Here is a 16,515-nt window from a genome sequence, read left to right on the forward strand (position 1 = left end):
AATAGGATGGGAATAGAGGGATACAGACCCCAGAAGTGCAGAAGATTTTAGTTTAGACGGGCAGCATGGTCGGTGCAGGCTTGGAGGGCCGAAGCACCTGTTCCTGTGTTGTACTTTTCTTTGTTCTTTGTTCAGGTTACTGGCATCAGAATGCCAGTGTCACTGCACATTCTAAATTGGGGTCTGTTAGTGCAGTTGGCTGGGCGGCTGGTTCGTGATGCGGAGTGACGGCAACAAGAGCGGGTTCAATTCCCGTACCGGTTCAGGTTATTCAACCTTGCCCCCTCCCCTGAGGTATAATGATCTTCAGGTTAAATCACCCCCAGTCAGCGCTCTCTCTCAAAGGGGAGAGCAACCTTTGGTCCTCAGGGACTGTGGTGACATTTACATTTATGCTGTAAACAGGGTATGGAATTTATTGTCAGTTACATTCACTCAGAAATCCACTGCCTCCAGGATTCCTTCTTTGAAAAACTCTGGTGTTCAGGCAGTAACTTATGTATATAAGTTATATATACATATGATCTCCCTGTAGCCTATCTTATGTTGTTTCTACTGAGGATCAGATGTGGAAGATTTCAGTGTTGGGAAGCCCTCTCTTGTGCCACTGGCATTGGGCAGTTAGAGGCTGCACCCCTTGCTAGGGAGAAAAGGAGTTCCCTCGCAATGCCAGTACCTGAGACTGGGCCTAAATTCTGGCTCTTCCAGCCTGGTGAATTTGCAGTAGAATTGTTGAGGAAGAGGTACGGAAATTTATCCCCATAAGTTCTGGTGACGGTTTACATTCTAATATTAGCAATTGTTTTCTGTAAAGCAAGTGTTCCTGATGAAGGTGTTGCGTTCCAAAAGCTAGTGACTCCAAACAAACCTGGACTTTAACCTGGTGTTGTAAGACTTCTTACTGTTCAAAAAGGGAGGGAGAGAGAAAACAGGGAACCATAGACCAATGAGCTTAATATCAGTAGTAGGGAAGTTGCTTGAGTCCATCATCAAGGATTTCATAGCACAGTATTTGGAAAGCAAAGTCAGCATGCGTTTATGAAAGGGAAATCATGCTTGACAAATCCACTTGAAATCTTGGAAGATGCAACTAGTAGAGTTGACCAGGGAGAACCGGTAGATGTGGTTTACTTAGACTTTCAGAAGCCCTCACGTAGCAGATTACTATGTAAAGTTAAAGTGCATGGGTTTGCGGGGTAGCGACATGAGATGGATAGAAAACTGGTTGGGCAGACAGGAAGCAAAACGTTGGAATGAATGGATCGTTTTCTGACTGGCAGGCAGTGACTAATGGGGTACCATAGGGATATGTGCTAGGACGCCAACTGTTCACATTATATATTAATGATTTGGATGAGGGAACTAAATGTAATATCTCCAAATTTGCAGATGATACAAAGTTGGGGAGGGAGGGGGGGAGCTGAGAGGAGGATGCAGAGCTTCAATGGGATTTGACTAGGCTGAGTGAGTGGGCATATGCATGGCAGATGCAGTATAATGTGGATGAATGTGAGGTTATCTGTTTTGGTAGTAAAAATAGGAAGGCAGATTATTATTTGAACAGGTATAAATTGAGAGAGATGGATACTCAGCGAGACTTTGGTGTCCTCGTGTATCAGTCACTGATACAGCAGGCATTGGTATGTTGGCCTTCATAGCGGGAGGATTTGAGACCAGGAATAGGGATGTTCTACCACAATTGTATAGGGCATTAGTGAGACGACACCTGGAGTATTTTGTGCAGTTTTGGTGTCCTTATCTGACGAAGGATATTCTTGCTATGGAGGGAGTGAAGCAAGTGACTCCTGGGATGGTGGAGGGACTGTCATATGAGGAGAGACAATAAGTCGGTTAGGATTATATCCATTGGAGTTTAGAAGAGTGAGGGGGGATCTCATAGAAACTTATAAATTCTAACAGCATTAGACAAGGTAGATTCAGCTTCACAGCGCAGGTTCCCAGGTTCGATTCCCGGTTTGGGTCACTGTCTGTGCGGAGTCTGCATGTCCGCCCCCCCCCCCCCCCCCCCCCGGTGCCTGTGTGGGTTTCCTCCGGGTGCTCCGGTTTCCTCCCACAATTCCTGAAAGACTGCTGTGAGGTGAATTGGACATTCTGAATTCTCTCTCAGTGTACCCGAACAGGCGCCGGAGAGTGGGGGGTTTTCACAGTAACTTCATTGCAGTGCTAATGTTAGCCTACTTGTGTCAATAAAGATTATATTAAAACAAAAGAATACATTTCTTCATCAGGAGTGGTGAACCTGTGGAGTTCACTACCACAGAAAGTATTTGAGGCCAAAACGTTGTGATATCAAGACGGAATTAGATACAACTCTTGGTGCTAAAGGGATCAAGGGATGGGGGCGGGGGGCGGGGGGGGGGGGGGGGGGGGGGGGGGGGGGGAGTAAGTCAGGATCAGGGAATTGAACCTGATGATCAGCCATGATCATAATGAACGGCGAAGCAGGCTTAAAGGGCCGAATGACCTCCTCCTGCTTCTATTTTCTATGTATGTTACTATATCGCTATTTCTTCGTGCAAATCACTCCTGGAGTGAAGTATCTTTCCCTCACAGTCTTACAAAATTAAACTAAAATATTGAGGTTTTGGTCCAGTATCCTAGCCCCTGTTGGGGTCTGGTCTAGGATCGCAATACTCATTGCAAAAATATCTTCTTTATGTTAACATACTGAAATCAATCTGAAAAGAAAATTATGCATGACCTGTATAGGTCCCAAGCACAATACTGGTCCAGCTACAGCAACCATCTACAGCTCATATGCCATGGTCATCAGCAGAAATTCGGTAGCGTCAAACGCAATTCGGATTCGATAGGTTGTTTCATTCCTGAGAACCTGGGACAACCCCATTCCTATTTCTATCCCAGGGAGTTTTAGCAAGTTTGCCTGGAGAGTACCCATCCCACACATTCCCACTGCAGTCTCGTGCCTGCAATTTTCCACTCCTGATCTCAGGCAGGGAGGATCTATAATGCAAGTTAAGCCAACGAGGCCCAGTTATTAAGACTGTCCGGACCTCCATATCTTCAGACATCCTTCGGGTGGGACTCACACTGTCCAAACATGTGACCCCCTCCCTTTAAAATAGGGACTTGGGTACTTCGGATTAAAAGTGCTCCTCTCCGTATGGTCACATAGTTCACAAGCAAAAATTGAAACCACATTTTTACAGCAGGACAGCTGATGGAAACCACAACAGCTTCTGAGCTAACTATGTTGAATGATGTTATATGCTTACTGTATTTTGGTTTTCGAACAAGGATTTGGGCACAGCTTGAGCCTTGAACATCCTCAGATATGTTGGCCAGTTAAACTCCTCTTCTTTGTAGCCTAGAACACAAAAAAACCAGTCAATTTCACAAGCACAAATATTTGAAACAGAAAGATGTACTACCCACAGACTCCTATCCATTCCCTTGTGAATCTTTGGTTTTTCAACAGAGTGCTGCGGATTCCCCATCGTTTCATAAATTCAAGGTTGGGCAAAGACAGATTTTTGATTTCTCCTGGAGAGGGGGGGGGGGTGCAATCCCCGTCTCAGGATAAGTGCCAGCTTGTCACTGCCACCCTGGCAGTGCCCCCTACCAGCTGGCAATCCCACATGGGCACCCTGGCAACGGTGCCAGGTGGCACCAGCAGTGCAGGGTGCCTGAGGGCAAGCACCTGGGGGCTTCCCATCCGCTGGGAAATCCCCACGAGTGCCGTTCGGTCTGGGCCCAGTGTGTGGAGACCAGCACCAAACGGCGCTCGCCCGAGAACTCCAAGGCGAAGAGGTTAGATCCCAAGGCCTTGGTCAGATCGTGGGAGTTCATATTAAAGTGAGACTAGCTGTCTTGATCGAATATGCAGATTTGCCAAATGTGATCCACGCACAATGGCCGGAATTCACATCACGACGTCTCCTGAGGTTGCGTTAGATAGCTTGAGACTGAAACTCAGCTGTGAAGAAAATCAAAAACTCACAACCAATTTTTTTTTGCTCTTCATTGGTATTTCATTTTACCCATTTAAGATCTTTCACTACACATTTCTCATCTGTAAATGTTGCCATCGTCCCAGAGGACCAAAGCCTCCTCTCCCCTTTTAGAGCTGGCTGGTGGTGATTTAACCTGAGGGTCACCACACATCAGATGGGAGGCAAGATTGAGAGGGGCGGGAGGGGCGGGGGGGGGGGTCTTCATGAATAACCTCAGCCGATATGGGAATTGAACCCACACAGTTGGCATCACTTTCCGTCATGAACCAGCCATCCATCCAACTGAGCTAACCAACCCCATTTCTTATCAGGCATTAAACAGTCAGGCTAAACTTTATCTGAAAGAGATGTTATTTGCTTAAGGCTATCTTTGTAACATTCTTGGTCAATAACAACCGCCCCATGTTGAAACATATCTGAAATCAGTTTGGAACTTACCTTTGGGAGGATTAAGCTTATGTCCCGTTTTCTCACACCATCCCACAGGGTGAATATCTGATGAGTCAGCATTTAGCCAGAAGTCATAGCAATCAGGATATTTGTCAAAGTGGAGCCTTATTCTGTAGCCACACACCTGCAAGGTTGGCTTATTTGTAAATCTCGCATTGAACATATCAGAAATTTACCAATTAAACTACCTTTTTAAACTGAAAGTGCAACAAATTGTAAAACAGTTATATCAAAAGGAAAGGAACCTTCATCCATCTGATTACCACACATTTCACCCTGAATTGCAAATCTCCATGAGTGGGGAGGTCAGGTACTTACTGAAATTGCAACCCAATCTTGCATTGTTAGCAAAGAAATTGGAACTGGGAGAATGACACCCACCATAAGTCCCAACCTTTCCATCAGGTGTCCCCAAAACAAAGTATACACGGGCCCGCATTGATTTTAATTTAGAAAGGAACAATCATATTAAAGAAAGTGACCACAAAAAGGAATCTTCTTTGCAATACAAGCTCAAAACAGCCAGTCTCTCTTGCCCCACCCCCACCCCCTCCCGCTCAACCCACAACTGCTCCAAAGTACTGCTCCAAAATGCAGGGTTCTGGATGCTCCTGAATATGCTCAGAAGGCACAGTAATTTTATTTTTTAATTCACTCATGAGATGTGGGCGTCACTGGCTAGACCAGCAGTTATTGCCCATCCCTAATTCAGAGAGCATTTAAGAGTCAACCACATTGCTGTGGGTCTGGAGTCATATGTAGGCCAGACCAGGTAAAGGTGTCAGATTCCTTTCCTAAAGGACATTAGTGATCCAGATGGGCTTTTACAAAAAATGGCAATGGTTTCATGGTAAGACCTTTAATTCCAGATTTACTATGTAATTCAAATTTCACCATCTGCCGTGGTGGGATTCAAACCCATGTCCCCAGAGTCTCTAGATTACTAGTCAAATGACTTAACCATTACACCACTGTCTTTTTTATTAATTCATGGGATGTGGGCATTGCTACTATGCCAGCATTTATTGCCCATCCCTAACTGCCCTTGATAAGGTGGCAATGAACCACTTGCAGTCCATGTGGTGTTGGTACACTCATATTGCTGCTCGGGATGGATTTCAAGGATTTTGAAACAGCGAAAGTGAAGAAATGATATAGTTTCAAGCCAGGGTGGTGAGTGGCTTCAAGGGGATACTTCAAATGGTGGTATTCCCATGTGTCAGTTGCCCATGCCTTCCTAGATGGTACTGGACGTGGGCTTGGAAGGTGCTGTCTAACGAGCCTTGGTGTATTCCTGCAGTGCATCCATTAGATGGTACATACTGCTACGACTGTGTGTCAGTGGTGGAAGGAGTGAGTGTTTGTGGCTGTGGTACCCATCAAACAGGCTGGCCATTTAGATGGCTAGTCCAGTTCAGTTTCTGGTCAATGGTAACCTCCAAGCGGTGATAGTGGGGGAATTCAATGAATGGCAATGCCATTGAATGTCATGGGGTGATGGTTAGTGTCAGGAAAACAATGATAGTTTTAAGGGATTTATGGTTGTATCAGTAAATATGTGAAATATAGTATAGTTTTAAGTGGGTTTAATTTAGTGTTTTTGTGTAAGGAAGAGTAAAATTATAGTTAGATTCATGCTGGACAAAGCTAGTGACTCGAAACAAACCTGTTGGACTTCAACCTGATGTTGTAAGACGTCTTACTGTATTTAAAGAGGCTGTGTTATTCAGACCATTATAGCCTAAGCCATACTTAGTAACCTGTATTAATCTTAAAATTTCTGCATATTCGTGAAGATAAGTGGCAGTAAAGAATATTGTATTATACATGTGGTTAATAAATGTTTTTTTCCTGTTATCAGGGGCTGGTTTAGCACAGTGGGCTAAACAGCTGGCTTACCAAAGTCTTTAGGGAGTGGTGTGGCATGCATTGAAGGCCTTAGTTATGACTTAAAGGATTCTGCACAAACCACAGCAGGTTGCATCTGCTTCAGCTTAGAGCATGGGGCTGTTTAGCACAGGGCTAAATCGCTGGCTTTGAAAGCAGACCAAGGCAGACTAGCAGCATGGTTCAATTCCCGTAACAGCCTCCCCGAACAGGCACCTGAATGTGGCGACTAGGGGTTTTTCACAGTAACTTCATTTGAAGCCTACTTGTGACAATAAGCGATTTTCATTTCATAAAAAAAGCCAAGTCACTTCTGTATTAATAGGTGTTTTGCTGTTTTACCAAAAAAGTAGTTTTTTTTAATTTAAAAGGGGTCTATAGCTTAGTAAATACTAGCAACAGGAGTGGGCCAATCAGCCCTCAAACCTGTTCCGTCATTCATTAGAAAATGGCTGCTTAACAACGTAATTCACCAACTTTGATTTCATTAACCTTTTGATTTCATTAACCTTTTGATTTCATTAACCTTAATACACTTTCCCATCAAAAACCTATCGATCTTTGTTTTGAAGTTTTCAATGACCCAGTTTCAACAGCACTTTCTTGGGTGAATGTGGGTCGGAGAATGCAGAGTTCCACATTTCCACTGCCCTACGTGAAGAGACGTGGAAGAATATCAATGGCATTCAAATTTACCAGTTTAAAATAGGGCAATTTATTGAATCTTCCTTTCCTAACTGTAACATGCCACAAATCGCTAGCAACTCTCTATCATTGTTATAAAATAAAATAACCTGCAGCCAACAAAATGTAACAAGTCCTGGCTGGAACTGAAAAGCAACATCACAAATGTTTTCAAGTGGGCCTTGCAGTTACTTCCAGCAATCACCTCCCCTCCCTTTCCTTCCAAATTCGCAACCTCTACCATCTTGAGGGACAAGGGCAGCAGATACATGGGAACATCACCTGCAAGATCTACACCAAGCCACACCATCCTGACTTTGAACTATATAGCTGTTCCTTCCCTGTCAGTGGTTCAAAATCCTGGAGGCTCCCTTCCCAACTGCACTCTGGGTGTACAAACACCACATGGATTGCAGCGGTTCAAGGTGGTGGCGTTCTCAAGGACAATTAGGGATGGACAATAAATCCTGGCCTAGCCAGCGATGCCCACATCCTGTGAACAAATACATTTTTAAAAATTGTTTGAAAATGCACACTGCTATTTCTAGCTATGCTATTATTGATGATGTTTGAAGACAGACCTCAGCCACACTAAGAACGCAGTACATGGATGGATGTTCGGGATCAATCCCTTCGAGTTTCATTCCAACTTTTAATCCATTTTTGCTCTGTGGAAATGACTGGCACTGGAATAAAATGAAATAAAAGATTAAGAAAGCAAAACGTTTATCTGGATGGCAAAAGCAAAATAATGTCCTTTAGCAGGAATCAGGGGCGGGATTCTCCCCTACCCGGCGGGGCGGGGGGTTCCGGCGTAATGGAGTAGCGGGAACCACTCCGGCGTCGGGCCGCCCCAAAGGTGCGGACGTCTCCGCATCTTTAGGGGCCAAGCCCTCACCTTGAGGGGCTAGGCCCACGCCGGAGCAGATTGTGCTCCGCCGGCTGGCGGAAAAGGCCTTTGGCTCCATGCCAGCCGGGGCCGAAAGGTCTTTGCCGGGCGACGCATGCGCGGGAGCGTCAGCGGCTGCTGACGTCATCCCCGCGCAGGCGCAGGGGAGGGAGTCTCTTCCGTCTCTGCTATAGTGAAGACCATGGCGAAGGCGGACGAAAAAGAGTGCCCCCCACGGCACAGGCCCGCCTGCGGATTGGTGGGCCCTGATCACGGGCCAGGCCACCGTGGGGGCACCCCCCGGGGCCAGATCGCCCCGCGACCCCCCCCCCCCCAGAACCCCGGAGCCTGACCCGCGCCGCCTTGTCCCGCCGTTCAAAAGGTGGTTTAATCCATGCTGGCGGGACAGGCATTCCAGCAGCGGGACTTCGGCCCATCGCGGGCCGGAGAATCGTCGGGGGTGGGTCGCCGACCGGCGCGGCGCGATTCCCATCCCCGCTTCATCTCTGGTGGCGGAGACATCGGGACAAGGCGGGGGCGGGATTCACACCAGCCCCCGGCGATTCTCCGACCCGGCGTGGGGTCGGATAATCCTGCCCCAGGTTATTATTGTATAAGCCAAAAGCGGTAAAACATCTCAAAAGTAACTCCCAGGAGCACAATCAGTAAAAAAAACTGACACAAACCAAAAAATATCAGAACAGAAGGCAAAATGCTTGGTTATAAATGGAAGATGGTGGAGGGTGAAAAGAGATTTTTCTTGCAGTTCTTCCTTTCCCTTAATCACAGTGCTCCCCCCACCACACGCCAAGGTTGAATGACCCCTTGTGCCTCAGTGGACACAATATAAGGTCAAGTCTGCAAAATATATTGCAGTTTAAATGAGTTATTCCAACTCTCAATAAACCTTTTACGCCATATAGTTCAGCAATCTGCTCATTTGCTGCTCCCCAGTGACTGGACGGGCTGTGTCAAGTCTACTAATATCGGGAGGGAAAGTTCAGAATGTCCAAATTACCTAACAGCACGTCTTTCGGGACTTGTGGGAGGAAACAGGAGCATCCGGAGGAAGCCCACGCAGACACGGGGAGAACATGCAGACTCCACACGGACAGTGACCCAAGCCGGGAATTGAACCGGAGACCCTGGTGCTGTGAAGCAACAGTGCTAACCAATGTGCTACTGTGCCACCCATAATATAGCACACCGACTGGTTACTCACTTTCACCTTTCAATGTAATACATTTCCATATCAGCATTCTCCATGCTGAAATCTCTGCTGAACTTATCCCTTGTGTAGCTCTTTACACCTTAAATCTGCCCCAGTTATGCTTTAAATATTTTGATGTCATTATTATTTAATCTCCTCCAAAATCACCAAAATACCCTGAAGTTTTTTTTTTTACTTTGAGAGAAAGGACTTTAAACTTTTACATGCCAATACTGAGAGCGTAATTAAATTGGCCTGGTGGAAAAGAGCTGATTGTGCTCCATATTGTTACATATTCCAGATGCAGTTTATTTTACAGGATGCACTCTTGACAGGAAGCCTACAAAATCTGAGGGTAAGCTTATAGGGGATGAAGAATTAGTTGTCATGAAGATGCGCTTCATGTAAAATAATAATTTCTAATCCACTGGCTGGAAACATGAATTGAACTTTCAAAGTAGATATTTTACAACACAGATTAAAATAATTTGAAATCCTTCTTCTTCTTGGGCAATCCCTCAGGGTCAAGGATGAACAGTCCAATCCTGGATCCGCAGACTGTGCCACAGATGGTGTTTGAGGAGGAGGGCGGGTGGGACACTCCTATTCTGTGCTCTCTTTCTGCTGTTTATGCTTGGCCTCCATGTGCTCCATCCTGTGACGCCCGAGGCAATTGGCGCCTTTGCAGATGCTTCTTCTCCAGTCTGTGCATTCGAAGACAAGCAATTCCCACGCATTGCATTTATTTAGGGAGGCTTTCAGAGTGCCCTTGTAATGTTTCCTCTACCCTCCTTGTGATCGCTTCCTATTGCGGAGCTCGGAGTAGAGCATTTGTTTCGGGAGTCCTGTGTCGGGCATGTGGGAAATGTGGCCGGCCCATCGCAACTGGTCGAGTGTGACCAGTACCTCGGTATTCAGGATATTGGCCTGGAAGAGGACGCTCACCTTGGTACGCATATCCTGCCAGTGGATTTGCAGGGTTTTGTGGAGGCAGGTTGGTGATATATCTCCAGGGAATTGAGCTGTCTGCTGTACAGTGTCCATATTTCTGATGCATGCAGGAGGGTGGGGACCACAGCTGCTCGGTAGAGCATGAGCTTAGTACTGGATTGGAGGTATCAGACTTCGAACACACTTTTCCTCAGGCATTCAAAGACTTTTCTGGATTTGGGAGTTGATGTTGGATTTCATCGTCAATGTATGCTCGCAACGAGAGGAAGCTCCCAAGGTATGGGAAATGATCCACATTATCCAGTGATCTTGATCGTCGGGAGGCAGTTGTGTGTGGCAGGAGCAGGCTGGAAGAGGACCTTGGTTTTCTGGATCTTTAGTCTGAGGCCCATTCTCTCATATGCCTCGGTGATGTACGGACGATGGTAACTCAGCCTCAGAGTGTGCACGCACAGAGGCTCGTCTGCATACTGCAGTTCGATGACAGAGTTTAGGGTGGTCTTGGTTCTGGCCTGGAGGCATCAGAGGTTGAAAGGTTTCCCATTGTCTGGTAGGTTAGCTCCACTCCAGCGGGGAGCTTCCGAGTGATGGCGTAAAATGTTGCTGCAAGGAAGATGGAGAAGAGCATTGGTGCGATGACGCAGCCCGGTTTGACCCCAGTTTGCACACATATGGAGTATGTGGTGGTTCCGTTGGTGAGGCTCATTGCTTGCATGGCATCGTGGAGCAGGCGGAGAATGGTGATGCATTTCTGCGGGCAGCCAAATTTGAGGAGTATGTTCCACAATCCCTCATGGTTGACAGAGTCGATGACCTTCACAAGATGAAAGAAGGCCCTGTACAGAGGTTGATGCTGCTCCTTGCAATTTTCCTGGATTTATTGTGTGAAGATCATGTCCATTAAGATTCTTGATGGGCGGAGCCGCACTGAGACACAGGGAAGAGCTCTTCAGCCACTGTGACGAGGCGGTTGAGGAGTATTCTCAGGATGACCTTTCCCGTGGCGGGGTGTAGAGAAATCCCTCTGTAATTTTCAGTCGGATCAGTCTCCCATCTTGAATATGGTCACCATTAAGGTGCCTTAGATCATCTGGCATGTTCTCTTCCTTCCAGACAAGGGCGATGAAATGAAAAATGAAATGAAAATTGCTTGTCACGAATAGGCTTCAATGAAGTTACTGTGAAAAGCCCCTAGTCGCCACATTCCAGCGCCTGTTCGGGGAGGCTGGTACAGGAATTGAACCATGCTGCTGGCCTGCCTTGGTCTGCTTTAAAAGCCAGCGATTTAGCCCAGTGAGCTAAACCAGCCCAAACCGATGAGGTTGTGGATCCTGGTCAAAGGAGTGCCTCTCTGCCGCATTTTAATACTTCTGCGGGGATTCCATCTGCGCCAGAGGCCTTGTTGTTTTTCACCTGTCTGATCGCTTTTTCGACCTCACGACGGCTTGGGGTTGCGCTGAGATGTTAGTGGGTAGTGTGTTGCGGGATGGTGTCGAGAACACCTGTGTCGAACGTTGTGCCTTGGTTGCGGAGGTCCTCAAAGTGCTCTCTCCAGCGGGCGTTGACTGCCTCTCTGTCTTTGATGAGTGGCTCCCCGTTTTTGGCTCTCAGTGGGGTGGGTCCTTGGGTAGTCAGACCGGAGATAGTTTTGAACGCAATGAAGAAGCCGTGCACATTGTGGTTGTCAGCGAGTTGATGAGTCCCTGCGCTCTTTCCACCCACCATCTGTTCTTTAGGTCGCGGGTTCGCTGTTGTACCTCGGCCTTCAGTTGCCTGTAGGCTTGTTTCCTCTTACTCAAGGTTCAGTGGAGCTGCCAGTTCACGAACGCATAGCGTTTGTGGTCAAGGAGATCCTGAGTGTCCTGATCATTCTCTTTTTTTAAAAAATAATTTTTATTAAAGGTTTTCATAAAATATCAATAACAAAATGAGAAAGAAAAAAGAACCCAACAGGGTTAAGTACAAAACACAATCTAAAAAAGCAACCCCCCAAACCCCTCCCCCCCCCCGTACCTAAATAATAAATTAACATTAACACCCCGACTTAACACAACAGGTGTATACACCCCCTCAGACCCTCCAGTGTAAATAACATAAACATAAACAAAAATAAAGTAAACCCCCCCCCCCCGCCCCCGAGCTGCTGCTGCCATTGACCAATGTCTATCGTTCTGCCAGAAAGTCTAAGAACGGTTGCCACCGCCTAAAGAACCCTTGTACCAACCCTCTCAAGGCGAATTTCACCCTCTCCAATTTAATGAACCCTGCCATATCGCTGATCCAGGATTCCACGCTTGGGGGCCTCGTATCTTTCCACTGAAGGAGAATCCTTCGCCGGGCTACCAGGGACGCAAAGGCCAGAATTCCTGCCTCTTTCGCCTCCTGCACTCCTGGCTCCTCTGCCACCCCAAATATTGCAACCCCCCAGCCCGGTCTGACCCTGGATCCTACCACCCTCGACATCGTCCTCGCTACGCCCTTCCAAAATTCCTCCAGCGCTGGGCATGCCAAGAACATATGGGTGTGATTTTCTGGGCTCCCTGAGCACCTAACACACCTGTCCTCACCCCCAAAGAACCGGCTCATCCTTGTCCCTGTCATGTGTGCCCTGTGCAGCACCTTAAACTGCGCACGAAGAGGAAGAATTCACCCTCCCTAGGGCATCTGCCCACGTCCCCTCTTCGATCTCCTCTCCCAACTCCTCCTCCCACTTACCTTTCAACTCCACCACCGAGGCCTCCTCCTCCTCCTGCATCACGTGGTAAGTTTCCGAGATCTTCCCCACTCCCACCCACCCCCCCGAGAGCACCCTGTCCTGTACTGTGTGTGGTAGTAGGCGCGGGGATTCCAAAACCTGCCGTCTGGCAAACGCCCTTACCTGTAAGTACCCGACGGTGTTCCCCGGGGGGAGCCCGTTCTTCTCCTCCAGCTCACCCAAACTCGCGAACTTCACGTCCAACCAACTTTCGTATCCCTGCCCTGTGCCACCCCGAAAACCCTCCACCTGTTCTTCCTGGGGCGAACCGGTGGTTCCCCCGTAATGGGGTCCACGCCGAGGCCCCAACTTTCCCCCTATGCCGCCTCCACTGCCCCCAAATTTTGAGGGCCGCCACCACCACCGGACTCGTGGTATACCTCCTTGGAAGGTGCGGCAGCGGCGCCGTTGCCAGCGCCCCCAGACTCGTACCCACACAGGACGCCGACTCCAGCCTCTTCCATGCAGCCCCCTCCCCCTCCATCACCCACTTGTGCACCATTGTCGCATTGGCGGCCCAGTAGTACCCACAGAGGTTGGGCAGCGCCAGCCCCCCCCTATCTCTACTCCGCTCCAGGAACACCCTTCTCACCCTCGGAGTCCCTCGCGCCCATATAAACCCCATTATACTCCTGTTAACCCGCCTGAAAAAAGCCTTCGGGATAAACACGGGGAGGCACTGGAACAGGAACAAAAACCTTGGGAGCACCGTCATTTTGATTGACTGCACCCTACCCGCCAGGGACAGCGGCAGCGCGTCCCACCTCTTGAACTCCTCCTCCATTTGCTCCACCAGACTTGTAAAGTTAAGCCTATGCAGGGCCCCCCAGCTCCTGGCCACCTGGACCCCCAAATATCTGAAGCTCCTCTCCGCCCTTTTTAGTGGGAGCTCGCCAATCCCCCTCTCCTGGTCCCCTAGCTGAACTACGAACAGCTCGCTCTTCCCCATATTGAGCTTGTACCCCGAAAAGTCCCCGAATTCCCCAAGGATCCTCATTACCTCTGGCATTCCTCCCACCGGGTCCGCCACATACAGCAGCAGGTCGTCCGCGTAAAGCGACACCCTATGCTCCTCCCCACCCCGCACCAACCCCCTCCAGTTCCTCGACTCTCAGTGCCATAGCCAGGGGTTCAATCGCCAGTGAGAAGAGCAGGGGGGACAGGGGACACCCGTCTCGTCCCTCGGTGCAACCGAAAGTACTCGGACCTCCTCCTATTTGTGGCCACACTCACCATCGGGACCTCATACAACAGCCTAATCCACCTGACAAACCGCTCCCCAAACCCGAACCTCTTCAGCACCTCCCACAGGTAGCCCCACTCTACCCTATCGAAGGCATTCTCAGCGTCCATCGCCATCACTATCTCCGCCTCCTCCTCCCCCTCCCTCGCCGGCATCATGATAACGTTCAAAAGCCTCCACACATTCGCGTTCAACTGTCTCCCCTTCACAAACCCAGTCTGGTCTTCATGGATGATCTGCGGCACACAATCCTCAATCCTCGTGGCTAAGACCTTCGCCAGTACCTTGGCATCTACATTTAGCAAGGAAATCGGTCTGTAAGACCCACATTGCAGTGGATCCTTGTCCCGCTTCAGGATCAAGGAGATCAGTGCCCGGGACATCGTTGAAGGTCCTAACAAACAGCGGGCCCAATAGGTCCATATATTTTTTTTATAGAACTCAACCGGGAAACCATCCGGCCCCGGTGCCTTCCCCGCCTGCATGCTTCCTATCCCTTTGATCAGCTCCTCCAGCCCAATCGGGGCCCCAATCACGCCACCAGTCCCTCTTCCACCTTTGGAAACCTCAAGTGGTCCAGGAAACGGCCCATCCCTCCCTCCTCCCGTGGGGGCTCGGATCGGTACAATTCCTCGTAGAAGTCCCTGAAGGCCCCATGGATGTCAACCCCACTCCGCACCACACTCCCCCCCCCCTCCCTGTCCTTAACTCCCCCGATCTCCCTAGCTGCATCCTGCTTCCGAAGCTGATGCGCCAGCATCCGGCTTGCCTTTTCCCCATACTCGTAGACCGCCCCCTGGGCCTTCCTCCACTGCACCTCCGCCTTCCTGGTGGTCACCAGGTCGAATTCGGCCTGGAGGCTGCGCCTCTTCCTCAACAATCCTTCCTCAGGCTCTTCAGCATGCCTCCTGTCTACCCTCACCATCTCCCCCACCAGCCTCTCCCTCTCCCCCCGCTCCTTGTGGGCCCTAATGGAGATCAGCTCTCCCCTCACCACCGACTTCAGTGCCTTCCATACCATCCCCACTCGGACCTCCCCGTTGTCGTTGGTCTCCAAGTACCTCTCTATACTTCCTCGGACCCGCTCGCTCACCTCCTCGTCCACCAACAGCCCCACCTCCAAGCGCCACAGTGGGCGCTGGTCCCTCTCCTCCCCCATCTCCAAGTCCACGCAATGCGGGGCGTGGTCCGAAATGGCTATTGCCGAATACTCGGTATCCTCTACTCTCGCTATCAGCGCCCTACTCAAAATGAAAAAGTCGATTCAAGAATAAGCCTTATGGACATGTGAGAAGAATGAAAATTCCCTAGCCCCCGGCCTTGCAAATCTCCAAGGGTCCACCCCTCCCATTTGGTCCATAAATCCCCTCAACACTCTAGCCGCCGCCGGCTTCCTACCTGTCCTAGACATGCAGCGATCCAGTGCCGGATCCCACACTGTGTTAAAGTCTCCCCCCATTAACAGGCCCCCCACTTCCAAGTCTGGGATCCGACCCAACATACGCCGCATAAAACCCACATCGTCCCAGTTCGGAGCATACACATTGACCAGTACCACCCTCTCTCCCTGCAACTTATCACTTACCATTATGTACCTACCGCCATTATCTGCCACAATGCTCGACGCCTCGAATGACACCTTCTTTCCCACCAAGATCGCCACCCCTCAATTTTTGGCATCTAGCCCCGAATGAAACACCTGACCTAGAGATTTTAAAAGATCGCGGCCTAGTTTCGGGAGCCGTTCGGAGGAGGAGGAGCTGTCTCTGTCAGGGAGAGAACCTGAGAACATCTAAGACACTCAGAAGGTAAGTAAGTGATTTTTACTTTTATAGCTTTTTCAAATTGTGTGTGTCGGGGGGAAACTGAAGTGACATCACAGAAAAGCTGTGACCTGAGTGGCTGGTTGGGAATCTACACTAAATTTAAAAAAATTAAGCATTGGTAACTAATTAAACATAATTACTTAATTATAATTTAGAGGGGTATCTAAACCAGAGATCGGAGAGTACTATATTTAGCTTTCGCATTTATATTAGATCTAGTGCCAGGAAACAGATAGTTAACAGTAACTTAAAAAAAAATAAAAATAAAAAATATATAAATTTTTTTTAAAAGAAACTTTTCATTTTAATTAATTGACGCAATGTCGAGGACTTCCGGTTGCTGCGATGACCAGCTAAGCCGCACGTTTCGGCACCTCCCGTTTCAACCGACTTTTGGGCTCTTATCGGGAGCCCCAACGGAAAATTTTTACGGCCAAACCCAGTGTGAGGTGACAAAGGAAGAAGTCCCCCCGGGTGTGGATGGAAAGGAGTGACAGCAGTGTCCAGATGGCGGAGGATCCTCTGGAGCAGCGGCAGGGAAGAGAAGGGAGAAGCAAGATGGCGGCCGAGGGAGCCCGGATGGTATGGGGCCCGGAACAGCAGGAGTTCCTCCGACGATGTGTGG

The 16,515-nt window shown here is 48.9% G+C and overlaps 1 protein-coding gene across 4 annotated transcripts in view; it reads right to left on the reverse strand.

The window, feature by feature from the left end:
- l3mbtl3 (L3MBTL histone methyl-lysine binding protein 3) overlaps nucleotides 1–16,515 on the reverse strand; it is a 230,920-nt gene that overhangs the window by 127,252 nt on the left and 87,153 nt on the right. For all 4 annotated transcript variants that reach the window (XM_072499212.1, XM_072499215.1, XM_072499214.1 and 1 more), the window contains 3 exons: nucleotides 7,598–7,702; nucleotides 4,434–4,569; nucleotides 3,258–3,349 (listed from right to left, as the gene is read on the reverse strand). In XM_072499212.1, the coding sequence (XP_072355313.1) occupies nucleotides 3,258–3,349; nucleotides 4,434–4,569; nucleotides 7,598–7,702 (333 nt within the window). The remainder of the gene's footprint in view (nucleotides 1–3,257; nucleotides 3,350–4,433; nucleotides 4,570–7,597; nucleotides 7,703–16,515) is intronic.

This window comes from Scyliorhinus torazame, chromosome 4, assembly GCF_047496885.1.
Source record: "Scyliorhinus torazame isolate Kashiwa2021f chromosome 4, sScyTor2.1, whole genome shotgun sequence".
Classification (NCBI taxonomy): Eukaryota; Metazoa; Chordata; class Chondrichthyes; order Carcharhiniformes; family Scyliorhinidae; genus Scyliorhinus; species Scyliorhinus torazame.